Genomic DNA, 18,455 nt, shown 5'->3' on the forward strand with positions numbered 1-18,455 from the left:
CACACCATGGACAAGGGAGATGCTCGGGAATGTCCCCTCCCCGAGCGTGCCACCATCCCTGCCGCGGTCCCCTGCTCTGAGAGACACGGTGGGGTGGCAGGCAGCTGGGAGCGTTCCCCTGGATATCCACGTCCCCGGGGACCCAGCAGCACAGCCCACAAGAGTGGCTTTCCCACGGTGGCCAGCGCTGCGTGGGGTGGCATGTCCCCAGCCCAGCAGGGCAGGGCGGAGACGGTGGCACCCCCCAGCCAGGGCTGTGGGACAGGGGTTGGCCACGGAGGAGCTGGCCCTGCCGCCGCTGGAGACCAGGGACAGGGACTTGCCGGGCTGGGGACATGTGCCTTCGGGTGCCTGCGGTGTTTGCTCACACGTGGTCAGGGTGGGGGGATACGCGGGTGACCACAGGGGCTGGGGCTGTGGGGGACGGCGACACACGCAGAGGCTGGAGTGGTGCGGGGGGCTGCAGGGGATGGGGGGACGCGGGGGTTGGGAAGCGAGGACCCTGGCTTTGGAGCGGGGATGGGGAAACGGGAACATGCGGGCAGGGGCCAGGGTGGGCACGGGGCGGCTGGAGCCAGAGGCGGGCGGACCCGGGCGGGTGGGCTGGCACGGGGGTACCTGCATGAGGATGGGGACACCGCGGCGGGGGGCCGGGGTGCCGGGGAGGCCACGCGCGGGCGCGGAGGCGGGGCGCGGCCTGGCTCTGCCCGCTCGGCCCAGGCCCCGCCCGCCGCCGGGGCAAGCTCCGCCCCGCGTCGCGCAGTGCATGCCGGGCGGGCGGGCGGCGCGGCTGGGAGGCGATGGCGGGCTGCGGGCCGGGCGCGGGGCGCGGGGAGCGGCGGGCCGTGCTGGCCCTGGCGCTGGCAGTGGCCCTGGTGCTGGCGCTGGCCCTGGCCTGCCTGCTGCTGCTGCGGGGCGCGCTGCTGGGCGCGGCGGCGCTGGGCGCGGCGGGGGCCTGGTGCGCGATGCGGCCCGGCCCGCCCGCGCCGCGCCCGCCCGGGAAAGCCGCCGCCAACGGGGGCCCGGTCGCTGCCTCGGGCCGGGCCGGGAGGGCCCCGCCGCGCCGCCTCGGCCTGGGGTAAGCGCGGGGGGAGCGGAGCGGGGCGGGTGGGGCGCGGCGGGAGCCCCGCGGCCCGGTGCTGACCCCTCTGTCCCCGCAGGGTCCCGCACTGCTCGCCGCAGGCCCCGCGCCGCCGCTACCCGCTGCCGCAGGCCCGGAGCCCCGTGCCGGTCGGGCTGCCTGCTGCCCGCTGGGAGAGCTGTTCGCCCCGGAGCGCGCCCTGGGCCCGCCGGGCTGGCCCGCTGCGCAGCCCGGTCACCGTCAGGATCGCCCGGCCGGCCGCCGGCCTGGCCCGCTCCCCAGCGTAAGTACGGCGGGGGGGCCGGGCCCGCTTCGGGCTGGCCTCACGCGTGGGCAGCGCCGCCTTGGCGGGATCGGGCGGGGGGAGCCCGGTGATCCGGCTGTGCCGCCCGCAGCAGTGCCCCTGCTGGGGCGGCCTGTGGCTCCCAACCCAGTGGTGACCACTCTGTCCCCGGTGTGGTGGGGAGGGGTGGGTGATCCAGACCTGGAGAGGCTACGCGGGACAGTCCTCTCCCCTCTTCTGTGGGGGCACCTGGGGGAGGGGGGTTCTCACCCTGATGGCCCCAGCTTGCCTAATGCCTCATCTTGCTTTGCCTCACAGCCTGGAGCAGCTGATCTCACCCGTGGCCTTCCCAGCCAACAGCAGCCTGGATCCATGTGCAAAAGAGACTGTGCTGAATGCCATCAAGGAAAGCAGGAAGAGAGCTGTGGAGGAGGAGGAGGAGGAGGACCAGGCTTTTGGAAATGATCAGGAGAGCAAGAGAAGGTAATAAGCCAGCAGTCCAGGTTACCGCCAGTGTGTTGCAAAGGTTGTAGATGGGGCTAGCGCTTCAGTGGTGACAAATGGGACATGTCCCAGAGCTCACCCAGCCCAGTGTGACCAGGAGCCCAGGTTGGAAAAGTGCTGTAGGAAGTGAACTGCAGTGAGGAAGCACACTACATCACCCAGTCCTCTGGGTTGTGTCGGAAAGTCCTCTGAGACTTCGTTTTGTTCTTGAGATCAAAGGGAGGTGGTTTAGGTTTTTGTCTGGGCAAGCTCATTGGTCAAGCATGTTCCCCTGCATTGCTGGGGTTGGGAGAGGCTGGGATGACATTCAGGGGAGCCTTGCAGGGCTCCCTGGCCAGGAAGTTGCTTCTGTCATCGCAGGGTTTTGCAGACTGGGAAAACATGGTGAGAAATGCTGGTATCTGCTGCAGGTTCATCATCTCTATCCTTCGGTCAGCCCCAGGCTTCCAGGAGAGACAGGATCCCCGAGTCTTACAGCCCCAGCTGGAAGCTCTGCACTTCAAAAGATCTGCCTGCTTCCTTCATGCACTGTAGCTAGCAAAAGGAGGTAGAATCGTGAGGGTAAACAAGAAAGGCTATCTTCTGCTTTTGTTAGTGAATGCCAGTGATTTCCAGCTCTGAGCTCCAAGAAATGAGGATGCAGTGTCTTTGACAGCGCTCTGGGAAGGATAAGGTATAAATCCTGGGTACCAAGGTCTGCTGGAGCCTTTCTAACTGCCCGAGCACAGCACTGCCTCACCATTCTCCCCTCCTGTTTTTCATCCTTCCTACCTGTGTCCATGGAGGCTGTTCACTCGTGCCTCTCTGCCCCTCAGGTACCAGGGCTGCCTGCCTGGGCTTGAGCAGGGGAACTGAGAAACTGGGGAAGAGTGGCTTGGGTACTACTCGGGCAGTGGTACTGCGTACTGCTGCTAGAGGTGGCCCAGAGAGCACAGCAGGATGAGTGGCGGGTCACAGGGAGCCACTGGCTCCCTTCGTGCCACAGCAGGGCATGCTGTCCTCTTCTTCCATCACTGAATTTCCCTCTACCTTTGAACCCGTGCTTTGGCTTGGTGAATCTGAACCCTGCAAGAGCCAAGCAGGACAACAGGATGGGTGCACAGACAGGGTCAGCTCAGGGTTGTAAGTTTATTCTGTTGTTTTAACATGCCAATATGCATCTCTGCCACGAAAGTCAATTCTGAAGATGTTAATGTCTGGCAAGCATGAAGAATGCTTGTAGGCAGAAAGTGCTGTGACCTTTGAGGGCAAAAAGGAGCCTGCATCAGCTGGAGAGCGCAGGATCACCTGTGCGATAGGGTAAGCGTGCTTGGAGCTCATGAGGAAGCAAGCACTTGGGCGAAGTGACAGGGCTGACTGTACACCTCACAGGTGTAAGGTTTGCTTTCAGACTTCAGATCGTCTCTGACTCATTGTAGGAAGAGGGATTCAGTTTCCGACTCATACAGTCAGGGTACTGGCTAGGAAGAGGTCAGAGATACAAGTTTTAGAGCTCAGGTCTCTTCCAGAAATGAGCTGCTGAGTCTCTCTGAAATATTTTGGCTTAGAATAATTGATTTGAGTAAAGATTTCTTTACATCAAAACTACTCTGCCCAGCAGGCAGCTGGTGTTGCTGCTGGTGCCTGGGAGGAGGCAGCTTGAGGTAAGAATCAGTGAGGACAGAATCAGGTGGGGAGAAAATCCGCAGCAGGATGTGGATGGGGGAGAACTCTGCCCCAGGTATCAGGCGGGAGGAAGAAAGCAAAGTTTGTGCTTTACCAGTGCTGAGCCTGCCTGGAAGGGGTCCTTTCCCCAGGCTGGAAGGGCAGCCCCTGTCTCTGCTGCCTCCACACTACCACAGGCTTCTGCCCTCTCTCCTGCAGGCGTCACGATAGCAGTGGAAGTGGGCAGTCAGCATTTGAGCCATTGGTAGCCAACGGTGCCCCCGCCTCTCTCATACCCAAGTAAGTGCCCTTGGGCCAAAACCTGGGAGCTGGGAGGAGGGGGGAGGTCTAAAAGCCTGTGGGCTCTGTAAAAGGAGATTGGCTTTTGCTTGCGGAGCCCAGCTTCAAGGGAGAGCAACAGAGGCTGTGTTGTTGCTGAGACTCGTTTCCCAGCGCTGTGAGAAAGAGCGGGCTTGCATTCTTCCACCTGCCATGCATTTAAAGGACCTGTGGGCAGAGTTCTGGGTGGCTCATAAAATATTCCTTAACCTCCTACAGGCCTGGCTCTCTGAAGAGGGGCCTTGTCTCACACTGCCCAGATGACTGCTCAAACAAGAGGTCACGCACCTCTTCCATGAGCTCCCTCAACAATACATATGCTGGCGGGATCCCCAGCTCCAACCGCAACGCCATCGCCAGCTCCTACAGCTCCAGCCGGGGCCTCTCACAGGTAGGAAACACCCTGCCAAAGGCAGCGCCACAGCCCAGCCCAGAGGGGCTCCACCTTCCTCTGGGATTGCCCCATGTAACTCTAACGCTGGTCTCATAAGAGGAGAGCAATGTCACAGCTGGGTGCCTGGCAGTTGGCACTGCGGGGAGTCCCCAGCACAGCATAGCCAGGCAGTTTCATCGCCTCCTGGGTTAGGCAGGCTTGCTGGGCCAGCAGCAGCAGGCAATAATGTTGCACGTCCTTTGATGTATGCTGCTGGGGGAGCCCCCAGGTTGAGCCTTCCTGCTTGTTTTACACCGAAGCAAGAAGGAAGCTGTTTTCCCCTCCCTACTCAGCCTTGACCAGTTTGCTAGGGTGGATAGATCCAGGTGGAAAGGAAAAAAATAGCTTTGCTGCACTGACACCTTTTCAGCCAGAGTCAGTAAGTATGGGAGCCGTGCATTCCCACTTTGACCCAGGTCCCCTCAGCAGCTGCTGAGCTATAATAAAATGCCTGTTTACATGCTGGGTTGGTCTTGCAGGTGTGACAGTGAGATGTAGCTGTGGCTAATGGGGCTCTGCATCCGTGTGGGGAAAGGTTTCATCTGGGTTATGTTGGTAGGGAGAGGTTTGCTCTGGCTGGGGTGAGTCTAAAGTTCTTGAGGTGGGATCCGTCCACTGAGCTCCTGGTGAGGTGGTGGCCTGGCTCCTGCCAGAGAAGCCCCACACACATCAGGGTGTCTGAGGCAGCCAGGCAGCCTCTGCCTGTGCCACACGAAGGCAAGAACTGGCATCTGACCAGCAACATCCTCCTCCCCATCCTCTCAGGCAGGCTGTAATGAACCTGGAGTCCACTAGCTCCCACAGCAGATTCACTTTCAGGTGGCCAGACTTCATGCTCTATGGAATGTGGAGGGGAGTTAAGTGGTGTTGAAGCAAGAGAGGCTTCTGGTCTCATTAGCCCCAGCCCTGAGAGACAGGATTTAATCTGTGAGCGAGCAGGAGGATAGGGGGCTGTGCTTGCTGCCAGCCCCTGTACTGAGTTACTGCTGGCCTCTCTGCATTCCAGCTGTGGAAGAGAAGTGGTGTGAGTGTGTCCCCGCTGTCCAGCCCAGCGTCCTCCCGCTCCCAGACGCCAGAGTGGCCTCTCAAGAAAGCCAGGTAACTAGTCACTTGCCTGGCAAGCACCTGCTTGTCAATGCCAGCTGGGAAGAGACCAGTTGCCTTCCCAGCCATCCCAGTGCCCCAGTCCTGCTCTCCGCTGGAGCCAGGACACTCAAAGTCTATTTCTGAGACGTGGCTGCTGGGTCAGCCACTGGTGGAAGCCTCTTTGCTGTGTTAATTGGCGTCCCTGCCCCCTTGTTGCACTGGGTCCCAGTGGCTGAGCTGCACCATCCCTGCTGTGCTCCCAGGCTGGGTTAGAGGTTTAAGGGCTCAGGTTGCCACAGGGGCAGTGTTCCCTTGTGGCATTGGCAGTCTGGGTTGTTGCTGGATGCCGAAACACTGGGATAAGACAGGCCCTAACTTTTGCTGTCTCCTCAAAATTGGTTGATGGGAGATAAAGTAGGGTTGTATTTTAGCATCTGCCTTGGAGCACCGGCCCTTTTTCTCCTCCTTCCCAGCTCAGAGAAGGACCTGAGCTTAAGTCAGAACTAAAACCAACACAACTGCCTGCCCTGGTGACAGGGTGGGTCCAAGCTAGGGACCTGTGAAGGGCAGCGGCTCCCATCTGGGACCCCCGGCTGCCACCCTGAGGCTGACCTGTCCTGTGGAGGGTGCACAGGCTTGGCAGCCTGACTGAGCAGGGGAGCAGCTCCTCTGTGTGGAGCTGCTTTCAGGCTGGTGCGGTGAGGACAAGGCTGTTGTCCTGAGGTCTGTTATTTGGTGGAGACAAAGAAACGCACCAGGGATGCTGGTGGGAGTCCTTGGCATGTTTGGTCTCATCGTGCTGTCTGGCGACGGGGCCAAGTCTGGGGTTGACCCTAACTGGCTTTCTCCCACTTGCGCAGGGAGGAGGAGTTGCATCGCTCCAACACTTCCACTCCAGTGAAATCGGACAAGGAGCTGCAGACAGAGAAAGGTAAGCGTAGGTGGGCCCCAGCTCTGTGTCCGGGTTAGATGGGCCACCAGTGCAAGCAAGCAGCGGGTCCAAAGATAGCTGACATCTGTAGGTGGGATTGGTTTATGTTACCTGGTAACTAGGAACGTGCTGGTCCCAAGGCAGTGGCACTTTCGCTGCCCTCTGCAGCTGCCCCAAAGGGATGTCCAGCTCTTAAGCAAGGGGTGCTAACAGTGTCAGTGTGCTAGCAGGTGCCTGGGAGCTGGCTTGCAAGGGGGGACACCGGCCTCCAAGCCAGCAGGGGTCCAGGTGTCAGCCTTGGGGCAAGATCTGCTGTGGTACACAAGTAGAACCCTGATCAGATTCCAGGATGAGCTTGTTCCAGTGTTTCCTCAGCTAAAATGGAGAAGAAATCCTTTGTGCCCATTGCAGATAGGTTGCCACGGCACAGCACTGGATGTGGCTCACACAGTTTGTGTGGTTTGTGGTTCAGGTAGGCAGTGTACGAGGGCTGTCCATGCAGGTGCAAAGAGGCTGCTGCCTTGTGGAACACCAGCATGTTCTTGTGACTCCCCTGGGATGCACTGTGGCCAGCCACTCTTCCAGAACATCACAGCCTTGTCCTCGGCTTAAAGCCACGCCCCTGGCTCTGTCCTCTGTGATGGGTCATCCAGAGAGAAGTCAGAAGGGACAACCCCCTTGGTACAAGCCAAACGCTGCCTCTACCCAGAGCTGGCCCTGACTTGTCTCCTTCTGTAGAGGTGGAAGCGCGGGTGCAGAAGAAGCAGAATTCCTTGAGCCCACCGTCCGCGCTGGGGAGCAGTGGGAAGCGCAAGCGGAAGATCCAGCTGCTGTCGTCTCGCCGGGGGGACCAGCTGGCGCTGGTACGTCGCTGTCTCGCAGCCCCTTTTGCCCTCCTCTGGCAATAGAATGTGCTCACTGCAATTTCTGCAGGGCTGGGGGGAGACTGACCTGCCTGCCCTCAGGAAGGAGGCCCCGTCCTTGGCCGAGTGGGAAGTGACGCTATCCCCAGCCCCAGTGTCTGGTGGGCTGTGCGTGATTGTGCTGCCTGCTGCCGGACCAGGTAATGGCCTGGGGAAGGCCTGCCGTGCCCTCAGCGCCAAGCCGGGGGCCAAAATGAATGGGGATCGGAGCTCCACGGTAGCGTGCTGTGGCAGATCCACCTGCTCCACGGGTCTTGCGACGGCCAGCGTTCACCACACGTTCAGAGAGGCTCTGCCGGCTTCCCTGAGAAGGAGCTAAGCTGCTGCTCTTTCTTGGCAGCCCCCGCCACCTCAGCTGGGCTACTCCATCACGTCGGAGGACCTGGATGCGGAGAAGAAGGCAGCGTTGCAGTGGTTCAACAAAGTTTTGGAGGATAAGGCTGGTAAGGGCAGACTGGGAACATGGAGGGAACAGCAAAGAGTGGAAACAGAGGGTCAGGGCTCACAGGGCAGTGTGGTGTATGTGTGGCACAAGCTAGGGAAGCTCCTGGGCCAGTTCTGCCTGGTCCTCAGGTCTGGGGATGCTCCTAGTGCCTTTAGTCTCAGTAGAGCTCGTGCCCCAGTGTCCCCAGGGTGATGGGTGAGGTTTCCCAGGGCCAGAGCTGTGGGATGTTCATGCAGTTTGCCTACCAGGTGGGGAAGCTCTGCAAAGGGGTAGTCCCCTGCACCGAGTTGCCAGTCCTGATTCTTGCTCCTTCCCTGTAGATGTGGTCCCCAGCACCACTGCAGAGACTACTACGCCCGTGTCCAGGCCACTGGCATTCACCGTGACCTCCTCGGGGCCTGTGACTGCCTCAACAGCCCCTGCCCCTGCCAGCACCGACTCGCTTCTGGACAGCCTGAAGAAGATGCAGAGCAGCCAGGCTGCACCCACGCCAGCAGGTGAGGAGGAGGAGATGGAGGAGGGCTGGCAGATTGGGACTTTGGCAGAGCAAGGCACTGCAGTGGGAGCTCCACGTTGCCTCTGTGGGAAGCAGGTGGCAAAACTCCCTGTTCAAATGCTCTGCTGGCAGTGGCGCTGGCAGGCGGGCCTTGGGGGGACAGGTTTGGGGATACTGAACCCGTGGTCCTGTTGGGAGCTACGGTAGGCGTGGAGGGCTGAGTCTGTCTGGTACGGGCAGGTGCTTCTCCGGGAGCCTTTGCAGCAGTGGTGTTGGGTGCGTGGCGGAAGGGCTGTCTGTCAGCAGGTGACCCCCTGTCCCTAAATAAGCTCTCTCCCCTTTTCAGACTCCACTGGAGCCGCAGTAGTGTCCCAGACACCCTCATCGGCTGCACAGCCGCCTGCTCCTGCTGTATCACTGGAGTCGAGTTCTCTGCCTGCCACCTCTGCTGACACCAAACATGTGCCCGCATTGAGCGTGCCTGCCCCTGCCGCCCCCACTGCCTTGGGGGTGCAGGCCCCCAGCGGCCTGGCATCTCCTGCGTTCACGGAGCTAGGCCAGACCCCCAGCAGGACTCCCTCTTTCCCGAAGCCAAGCATCCTTTTTGGGCTGCTGAACACCCCTCCTGCCAGCCAGCCAGCAATGACTGCTGCCACTGCTGTGCCCACCACGACAGCTGCTGTGCCCACCACGACCCCAGTCTTCAAGCCCATCTTTGGCGCTTTGCCGAAAAGTGAGAGCACAGCACCCTGTACTACGGCTGTCGTCTCCGCCACAGTCACCGTGCCTGCAAGCTCAGGCCCTTCCTCCACATCCTCCACCACCACTGTGTTCAAACCAATCTTTGGCAGCATCACCACAGCTTCATCTCCAGAGAAGTCCTCTCCTTTCACCTTCAAACCAACACCGCAGCCAGCCTCAGCCGCAGAGCTGCCAGCAGCCTCCACGACTACCCTGGCAGGGTTCACAGGTCTCCCTAACGTCATCTTCACTACTGCAGCTACGACTGCCACCACGCAGAGTTCCTCCACAGATGCCACCATTAAACCTGTCTTCAGCTTCGGACTTGACCCGCCCACCTCCACCAGCCCCACCACCAGCCTGACTGTCACCGCTGCCACGTCCACCAGCACGTCGCAGCCCTTCCTGTTCGGGGCCCCAGCCAGCTCAGCTCCCAGCACAGAAACAAGCTTTGCCACTCCAGGGCCTGTGTTTCAGTTTGGAAAGCCACCTCCAACCACAGTCACTGCCACCACCAGTGTCCCAGGAGTTCCTGCCTTTGGCCAAGCACCTGCGAACTCAACAGCTCCTACCACCACTGTGGGCTTTAGCATATTTGGGAGCACCATGCTGACTACTTCTACCCCAGCCACCACAGGTCAAGCGACGTTGATGTTTGGCTCCTCTGTTTCAGCTTTTGGCAGTTCCTTCAGCACAAGTGCAAAGCCGCCACCGCCGTATCCCAGTGCAGCGAGCCAGCCTGCCTTCAGCGCTGGTGCTGCGGAGAGCCAGCCACCCACCAGCAAGGCTGCTGCTGGTCCTGTCAGCTTTGGCCCCCCATTCAGTTTCGGACCTCCCATGGCCCAGTCTGCTGCTCAGCCGGCATTTGGTAGCAATGCTCAGCCAGCCTTTGGCACAACAAGTGCCCAGGGCTCCTTCGGCACCAGCAGCACCCAGGCAGCGTTTGGGACCACCACGTCGGTCTTCTCTTTCGGGACAGCCACTTCCACCACCTCCAGCTTTGGTTCAGCCACCCAGACCACAAGCAGCAGCACTGGCACTGCCGTCTTTGGCACCACCCCTTCTCCTTTCACCTTTGGGGCGACTGCCCAGCCGGGCCCCTCTGCCAGTGCCTTTGGGATCGGCACGCCCACCCTAAGCAGCGGCTCCCCTGCCGTGCCGTTCAGCTTCGGGGCTGGACAGAGCGGGACAGCCCCAGCGGCAACACCATTCGGCTCTTCCCTGACACAGAGCGCGCTGGGTGCGCAGAATCAGAGCACGCCCTTCGCCTTCGCCGTGCCCAGCACGCCCAACAAGCAACCTTCGTTTGGAGGTGAGTCGAGGCAGCGCGACTGCTCAGTCGGGGTGAAGGGCTGGGCTGGATTTAGGCAGCAGCTTTGCCGCCGGACTTTGCTGAGCTCCCCAGGCTCAGTGGCCATAGAGGGACTGGTGCCCGTGTTGTGCAGAGCCTTGCCATGCGAAGGAAAGGCACTTCCATCACTCTGTGTCCCCAGCCCTTGGTCGTGGAGGGAAATCTTTAAATTCTGCTCCTTGGCCCTTCTGAATGTAGTAGCTCTGTGCAAGTATTTAGCCCAGCCAGGTGCCCTGCAGAAGCCAAGGTCTTGCGAGTGCGTAAAAGCAGTCTGGAGTTTCTTGGCAAGTAGAAACTGCCAGCCAGTGGCTGCAGTCACTTCTTGCTCTCACGGCGAGGTTTTCCGTACTGCTCTGCACCCTCACTGGGCCACCTTGCCTCCCACAGAGCTGAAACCCACATGCTGAGCAGCTGCTTGTTCTAGAAAGACAGAGGCCTTTGTTCCTCCCTGGCCTGCAAATCCTCCTGTGCAGCCCTGCTGGCAGGAGAGCCCAGGGATTGCCATGAGAGCGCAGCTTCTTGCATTAAGAGGGCTTCTCGGGTGAAGAGGCTGATCCTGGGGGACTGTGATGCTTCAGCCCCTGGAGGGAGATCAGTGCCTTGTGCAGGTGCTGCTGGCTCCTGAAGGCCAGAGTCTTTGTCCTTTGTCGACCCTGGCTCACAGTAGCTCGTTGCTTTCCAGGAACTCCTGCACCCACCTTTGGGCAAAGCACTCCTGTCCCGGGAACAGTGGGCAGTGGAAGCAGTAGCCTTTCCTTCAGGACACCCAGCACTCCTGCCTCGGGTTTTGGAGGAGTTGGTGCTGCCTTCGGTAAGTAAGGAGTTGGTGCTTCGGCCTTGGGGGGAGCTGATGGGTCACATTGTCCCCTCAGGCTGGGGATGGTGGGAGGGCCAGGCTGTGCTCTTGGAGCCACCTCAGGTGGTGCCTGCTGGGTTCTGGAGGATGCAAAACCTTCCATTCCCCCCAGGACAGGGATTGCACTTCCCCCTGTGCCAGCTCTGAGTGAGGCTGCAGAGACCTGAGCAACCTTTCTGCTTCCAGGTTCGTCCACCCCCACCTTCTCCATCGGGGCAGGATCCAAGACGGGTGCTCGCCAGCGGCTGCAGGCACGGAGACAACACACCCGCAAAAAGTAACCTCCAGCCGCCTGCCGGGCCCCCGCCGCCAGCCTGTGTGAGGAGCCCCTGCACACGCGTGGGGGACTCCGGTCTGGAGCGGGGCCAGCAGTGACAGGGCCAGGGCCCCATCTCTGACGCCAGCTGGAGACCATGCTGGGTGGCAGCAACCAGGATGGGACGGGATAAACCAAACTCTTCTTACTTGAACAGTTCTTCAGCCAAGGCTGGAAGAACCTCTGTACATATCTGCAGCGTTTCCTCCCTCACTTTATTTTGCCATGTTTCATATGTGTAAATTTTTTCCCATTTGCTTATTCTAGCTGTTCCCTGAGCCCTCCTCTCCAGCTCCCCCCAACAGTCAGCCCCACGGCACGGCAGCTAGCAGAGCCACACTTCCCCACTTGCAGCCCAGCTGGAGATGTGCTGTGTTCCTGCCGGCCGCAGTTCCAGGCTGCTGAGGGGATGCCATCTTCACCAGGTCCCGAAATCTTTCCCCGTTGTTTCATCCCGTGGCCTGGTGAACGTGCTCCCTCCAGAGGGCTCTGCTTCACTGCCGTCCCTGCAGAACACGAGCCGGGGTTAGTGCCAGCCTGGTGTGGGTGTCTCAGTGCCATGGGTGACTTTCTGGAGCTGGGTGGCAACCCCCTGGCTGTGACCTAATCTCCCATCTGACCTCCAGCTGTGGGACCTCGGCTGGAGGTCTGGGCTGTGGGTCCTTCCGCCCCCCTCCCAGCTGCCGAGCAGCCCCTCCAGCCCTCGCTGCTCCCCGCTGGGCTGTGGGCTCCCCTGACCCTGCTCGTGTGAAGCCCCCTCTGTTTTGCTTTATTCGTGCTCCTGTTTCGATGCGCTCATTGAATCGAGTTTGGAGGAAGAACTGAACCGTGTGTGTGGCGGCATGTTGGTTATGCCGGATTTGCTGTTTGGAGTTTCTTTTTTTTGGAGGGCACCCGTCCCTTAGCGGAGGACTTGCCCTGGCTAATTGGGTGTTGACAGTAGCATCACTGCGTGGCTGCTCGTGCTGGGGGAGTTGTCCCTTTGTCATTGTGACTGAAAGGCAGGCAGCCAGGGTCAGGGGGACGGGGCCTGGACCCGCAGGCATGGGGGCTCCAGCCCTGGCAGTCTCTCCCCTCCCTTCCCCTCCTGGTGCCCCTTCCCTACCTCAGGGTGCTCTGGAGCTGCTAAGAGTCCAGAGCAGGTGGGTTCCCCCTACTCCCCAAATTCACATTGTTTTGTTGGGTTTTTTTTAGCTCATCCCCATCCTTTTGGGTTTTACCAGCTCTTAGGAGCTACGGTGCTGCCTCCCCCGTTCCCATCCAGCCAGGAGTGGGGCCTGTCCCCCTGCCTGGGTGCTCCCGTGGGAAGAGACTGCTGGAGCTGGGGGTCACCCAAGAGCCGTCCCCTACCCTGCCCTGGGCAAGGGATGGGGTCCCCACCACTTCCAGGAGTGCTTTGCTGCCAGGTTTTTTACTCTCCGAGCCGTGTGAGTGTGTGTGTCTGCCGAAGTCTAAATTAAAAAAAAAAAAAAAAAGAAAAAAAAATCACAAACAAATATTTAAACATTTTTTAACAAAATAAAAATTTATTTTTATATTTAAGCTAAATTGCCTTTGAATTCCTTCAAGCTTGGTTCAGTGAGGTTGCCTGACCCCGCAGCGCTGTTGGTAGTGTTTAGCTGTGCTGTCACAGCCCCGTGAGGAGCCGGCCTGTGCCCTGGCTGTGCCCGCAGGGACTGGCTGTGCTGGGGAAAGGCAGCTATGTCCCGTGGGCACTGCCACAGTGCGTCCTCCCGCCCTCTTAACATCTCCTTAATTTTAAAATGTGATGTATGTGGATGTGACTAAACATTTTTTTTTTTTAATTCTTTCTCTGAGGATGAGGAGCAGGAGCTCTTTTGTGTGCTACGGTGACGAGTGGTTTTCTTGTCTGCCAGGAACAAGGCGTCTCTCCCAGCAGGCAGACGAAGGGCAGGTGACCAGGCTCTGTGCAGCCGAGGGGACACAGCCCCTCAGAGTGGTGGCCGAGGGTGTTCAGGCTTCCCCTGCCAGCAGGTTTCTAGCCTTCCCCTGCCAGCGTGCCCGAGGCGGGCAGTGGGCTGTTAGAGCAGGGCAGGCCTGGGACAATGTGTCCTTGGGGCTTGAGGATGTGGCTGAAAAGGGCTTAGCGCACGCAAGGGCTGGCCCCGGCGATTCCTCCCTGTGCCCTGGGCAGGGTGCTGAGCCCAGAGAGCGTCGGCTCCGCAGCCCTTGCCGGTGGCACAGCGCTGGACAGCAGCTCAGGGCAGGCAGCTGGGCTTTGGCCACGTCAGCTCCAGCAAGACCCATGTGGCAGAGGGAGATGGGGATAAGCAGGGTACAAGACGAGGGCACCCTGGGGAGCACGGGCTGTGAGTGCTGCCCCATGTAGGTCCCAGGTGCCCAGCCCTGCGAGGAGACGGGCTGCATCCCTTCCCTGCTGGGAGAGACCCTTGCGCCTGGCCTGCCGTATGTATGTGGCCAGAGGGAGGGTGGGTTTTAACTCAAACTCAAGACTTGGATCATTCCTGGTGTGGCTGATGAGGATTTTAGTGTGAATGTGCAATTTTTTTCCTCGCTTCTTATGTCCCTGGTTTAAAATAAAAAGACTGTGTTCACACCTGCCTTGCCCATGTCCGATTCCTGGGCCTAGGCAGGGCCAGGCATTGCTGGTGCAGTACTGGGCACTGCTTTCCAGCACCCTCTGCCTTGTGTGACCTTGCTCCCTGGTCAAAGGCAGGTGCAGGGACAGGATTATTATTACTATCATTTTTTCCCCCACTTTGCCTGTGAGCAGTGGCCATTTCAGGGCAAGACTGAATGCTAAGAGTGAGGAGAAACTTTAATCTGTTTCCCACAGTCAAAGGCTTTTCTGAAACCCTGCATCAGGCTGGGGAAAGGATTTTTTCAGCTTGGGTGGAACATGGTAAAATAACACCCTTAACCCAGCTGGAGCACTCCAGCCTTGCGGGCTGTGGAAGTGCAGCTTGGGAACACTGGTACTGCCCACACACTTCCCAAGGCTGCCCCCAGCCCACGTCTGGCTTTAGGGGCAAACCCTCGGGGGGGGGGGGGGGGAGCTGGCCCTGGCTGAGCATTCCCCCCTCCCTGGTGGTAGGGTGGCCCAGGGGAGCAGGGTGTTACAGAATTCCCACCACAGCTGCAGCTGGCACAAAGCTTTACTTGTGTTCAGAGGCCCCGCTGTTGTCGAGGCAGTGGAGGAGTGTTCCCCACCAGCCACAGCTGGGCACTGTGCAGTCCTAAAAATGTTAGTTCACTCCTTCACCCGCTGCTTTTTCCTCTTCCTCTTCTTGGGAGCTGCTCCTGGCTCCGCTCCCTCTCCGTGCTGCGGGTTCTCTTCAGCTGCCACAGGCAGGGAGCTGTGGGCAACAGCGAACAGCCTGGCTGTGCACCCAAGGCTGTGCTCACAGCTGCCTTCCCCTCCCACACCTGCTACAGCCAGGCCCCGCCACCTTCCCTCCTCCCCCGGGTGCCCTGGCAGCCCGAGCCTGGCCATGGTCTCCCCCAGAGGCAGGCAGAGCGCCCCAGGGCCTCCTCTCACCTGGGGGCTGCAGCCCCTTCCCCGTGCCGCTCCAGGACAGCCACAAAGAAGCCGTGGGTGAGCGTGTCCGCAGGAGAGGCGCGGAGGCAGCTCTCTGCCCCAGGGAAGGCAGCGAGTCCTCGGCAGGGCCAGGAAGGGAAGGCGTTCACCAGCCTGTGACACGGGACAAGGGTCAGCGCCAAGCCCCGCAGCGCCCCACACTGCGTTCCTCCCCTGTGCCCACCGAGACACACACCTGAAGGCCGAGCCCCGTTCCTGCAGCACAGCGTGTACCACGTCCTCGTTCTCCTCCTGGTACAGCGAGCACGTGGAGTAGACCAGGCGCTGGAGAGCTGGGAAGCTCAGGGCATGGCTCAGGACCTTGCGCTGGAAGCCGGCCAGTGCCTGCAGCCGCTCAGCACTCGGGGCAGCCTCTTCCCTTGGCACCCGGTTCACCATCCCTGCAGGGAGAGCAGCCGTTGTCCAGGGGCCCACACACCCAGAGCCTGGCTCCAGGCAGGGTGCCCAGAGCCCCACACGTTACCTGAGCCGCTGCAGGATGGGTCGAGGAGGATACAGGTCACCTTGCTGTACTTGGGGTTCCCAGGATCCACGGTCAGGAAGTCCTGCTGGGCCAGCTGGAAGCTGGTGACCCCAGCCCGCATCAGCATGGTGTTCATGGTGGCCAAGCGCTTGGTGTCCACGTCAAAGGCAAAGATCTGGCTGAAGGCAGAGCCCAGGGCCCGTCAGAGGCATGAACATCCTGCCCGGCCCCGGGAATGGCGGTGGCGGTGGCAGGCTGCCCCAGCAGCCCCAGGCACCAGCCGTTTGCCAGGTGGGCAGAGCCTGGGAGCTGCTCCCCCAGGCAGGAGTACTGAGCAGGGCCGGTGTCAGGCAGAAAGCAGAGTCAAGGGCTGCGAAGTGATCCCCCTATGTGACTTCACATCCCCTCAGGCCCTTCCAATGGCCCAGCACCACCAGAGCCACCAGCCCACGCAAGGAGAAGCGGGCATCAGCCTGAGTTAGCGGGGCAGGGTGACAAGCTCCAGTTTTCCCGCCACCTTCTTGTGCTCTCTGTGACATCATCGGGGGGACCAGGGCCACCTGTACCCCTTCCCTCCCTGCCAGCACACCAACCTGCCCTCACCCCTTGTTTTTCAGGATGGCAGCCAGGTGGCTGGTCTTGTTCCCAGGGGCGGCGCAGGCATCGATGATACGGGAGCCGGCAGCAGGGCTGAGGAGGAAGGCGGGGAGGCAGCTGGCCTGCAAAGAGGGCAAAGCCCCATGAGAGGTGCAGGCAGCAAGCACCACTGGCCCCTTCTCGGGGCACAGCTGACACTGCAGGGTCGCAGCAGCCACAGCAACATGGGGACAAGTCCACCACCATCCACCACTGGAAGCCTCTGCCCAGCCCGCAGCCCTGTGCTAGTCCCCAGCTGCTATAGTGGTGGGTTTTACAGCCCAGCTCACAGCACTTTATCGCGCACCTACAGGCTACAGTAAAGCCAGCCCAGAGAGGAGCTCCACTGCTGCAGGCTGCATTCACGGTTTCAGCTTAGACTGCAAGCACTGTAGCAAAGCTGGCCAAAGCCCAGCCCTTGGTTTGGAGGAAGAAGCCGACCCTCCACCCATGTCAGTGGTTTTCCTGCCCCTGCAGCCTCCTGCTCCCCAGCTCCCCCACCTTGTCCTGTAGAATTATGTGCCCTGAAGTATACAGCAGGTTGTCATGGAAATCCGTTTGCGGAGGGAAAACCAGCAGCTCCGGGAGATGAAGATCCAACAAGAATTTCTTCCCAGAGAGGGCCCTCAGATCATCCACGCTGCCCACGAGACACAGGGAGGATGAACACACGGTTCTGCTTCGCTGTGCCCACACCAGAGCCCTCCAGAGCCCAGGCTGAGACCCCCCCCTACATCCCATGCCTGCTCTCCACTTCAGTACCAGGCAGCACCCAGAGACAGAAAGTAACAGTGGGGAGTGATGGAGGCCCCAACCCAGAAACCTTAAGCACCAAGATCAAAAACCCTTCAACCCACAAGCCCTTGTCCCCAGCCCTCACTGCTCGCTGACATCCCAGATAAGGTGGGACAGCAGAAAGAAACGCTCACCTGGCCGCTTGGCCCAGGTAGGAGTAGCCCTGGCGCTTGAAGAAGTCAATCACATCATCCACACAAGTCTTCAGGGTGTTGACTCGGACATAGCGCGGTACCTGGGAGGCTGGGGGGGCCGGGCAGGTCAGACACAGCCCACCACTGCCATCAGCACCGGGAGACCACCCGGCCCCGAGGCCCACTCACCTCCGGGGCTCGCTGCGGCCGCCGGGGCCAGGAGGTCCTCACTGCGGCTCACCTTCCGCTGCACCTTCAGGCGGGCCAGCTCGGCCTCCAGCCGGGCCCGGTGTCGCCGGGCCAGCGCCTTCCAGCGGCCCCCGCACTTCAGGCCCTTACCAAAGAGCAGGTCGTACACCAGCACCTGCGGGATAGGGGTGAGCCCGGCCCTGCCGCCGCGGGCCCCCTCGCCGGCCCCCCCGGCCCCCCTTACCTTGGCCAGCTGCGGGGGCAGCTTCTTCTCGGCCTGCAGCAGCGCGGCGCCGGCCAGCAGCTTCTCCAGCACCGGGGAGTAGCGGAGGGTCTCAGACACCAGGGCGTACAGCTGCCGGACGCGCTGTGGGGCGGTCAGGGGCTGTCCGGGGGCAGGGACCGAGCCCCCCACCCGCCGCCGGGGCCTCCCCGCCTGGGGCCCGGCCCCCTCGGCCTGCCCGCCTCGGGCCCCCCTGCCCCCCACCGGGCCTCCCCCCTCCGGCCTGCCCGCCTCCGGCCTCCCTCCCCCCGGCCCCCCCCGGCCCCGTGTCCCCCGCACCGGGAAGCCGCTGTTGTACACCAGGGCCTTGATGCCGCCATCGCCGCGCTCCAGCCCCGCCAGGACGGCGGCGGCCGCGCTGTACAGCGCCATGTCCCCGCCCGCCCTCCGCCGCGTGCGCGCCGCCGCTTCCGGCGGGGGGAAGGGCCCGCCGGGGAAGGCCCGCGCCGCGCTCCCGGGCGGGGGGAAGCGGCGGCCGGTCGGGGCCGGGCCTGGGCTCGGGAGGGCGGGCTCGGCCTGGGGGGAGCAGCGGGTGGGGCTGCAGCCGGGCGGGAGCGGCGCCCCCCGGCCCGGGGACAGCACCGGCGGCCCGCCCGGGAGGCCCCGTGGCACCGGGTCGCGGCCGGGCCCGCAGCGCCGGCGGGCGGCTCCTCTGGACGCGTGGCGGTGGTCGCGCTGGGGTGGAACAAGGCCAGGGACAGCCCGGCCCCGGGGGCAGGAGCTCGGCCTGGAGAGCCGCAAGCGGAGGGTAAAGGAGAGCCCAGGTCAGCCCGTGACAGCGGCGCCCCGACCCCCGGCGCGGCGGGACCCCTCCCGCACCGCCCGGCCTCGCGGTGGGCACCGTGGGCGCCCGTGACGCGGCATCGCCCCGTGCCTGAGCGACGACGGGCACGACGGCCCTGTGCGAGGCCGCTGTGCGCTGCCCGAGTGGCGGGGACCGTGCCCT

General features: G+C 61.6%; 2 protein-coding genes across 5 annotated transcripts; one reads left to right on the forward strand and one right to left on the reverse strand.

The window, feature by feature from the left end:
- The first annotated feature begins 29 nt into the window (after nucleotides 1-29).
- On the forward strand, nucleotides 30-13,229 carry LOC308064365 (nuclear envelope pore membrane protein POM 121-like). Of its 2 annotated transcripts, XM_080388766.1 has the most exons (13): nucleotides 31-1,078; nucleotides 1,161-1,364; nucleotides 1,683-1,847; nucleotides 3,732-3,812; nucleotides 4,071-4,242; nucleotides 5,291-5,382; nucleotides 6,231-6,301; nucleotides 7,040-7,164; nucleotides 7,565-7,667; nucleotides 7,990-8,166; nucleotides 8,512-10,218; nucleotides 10,940-11,068; nucleotides 11,300-13,229. In XM_080388766.1, the coding sequence occupies exons 1-13, from the start codon at nucleotides 801-803 to the stop codon at nucleotides 11,392-11,394; spliced, it is 3,399 nt and encodes a 1,132-aa protein (XP_080244892.1). In that variant the 5' UTR covers nucleotides 31-800; the 3' UTR covers nucleotides 11,395-13,229. The 2 variants fall into 2 exon arrangements, with proteins under 2 accessions (XP_080244893.1, XP_080244892.1); XM_080388767.1 differs by lacking the exons at nucleotides 7,040-7,164; nucleotides 7,565-7,667 and having other exon boundaries at nucleotides 30-1,078.
- A 1,319-nt stretch (nucleotides 13,230-14,548) lies between these two features.
- NSUN5 (NOP2/Sun RNA methyltransferase 5) lies at nucleotides 14,549-17,970 on the reverse strand. 3 transcript variants are annotated; one of them, XM_080388946.1, is made up of 10 exons: nucleotides 17,789-17,970; nucleotides 17,471-17,581; nucleotides 17,227-17,401; nucleotides 17,038-17,146; nucleotides 16,610-16,748; nucleotides 16,076-16,191; nucleotides 15,473-15,651; nucleotides 15,185-15,389; nucleotides 14,950-15,102; nucleotides 14,549-14,767 (listed from the first exon to the last, which is right to left on the reverse strand). In XM_080388946.1, exons 1-10 carry the CDS (start codon nucleotides 17,879-17,881, stop codon nucleotides 14,662-14,664), a joined length of 1,386 nt encoding a protein of 461 aa, XP_080245072.1. In that variant the 5' UTR covers nucleotides 17,882-17,970; the 3' UTR covers nucleotides 14,549-14,661. The 3 variants fall into 3 exon arrangements, with proteins under 3 accessions (XP_080245072.1, XP_080245073.1, XP_080245071.1); XM_080388947.1 differs by having other exon boundaries at nucleotides 17,227-17,371; nucleotides 17,471-17,593; nucleotides 17,789-17,962; XM_080388945.1 differs by having other exon boundaries at nucleotides 17,471-17,593; nucleotides 17,789-17,958.
- Between the last annotated feature and the right edge of the window lie 485 nt (nucleotides 17,971-18,455).

The sequence above is a fragment of the Falco punctatus genome (assembly GCF_963210335.1).
Source record: "Falco punctatus genome assembly, chromosome: 1".
Lineage (NCBI taxonomy): Eukaryota > Metazoa > Chordata > Aves > Falconiformes > Falconidae > Falco > Falco punctatus.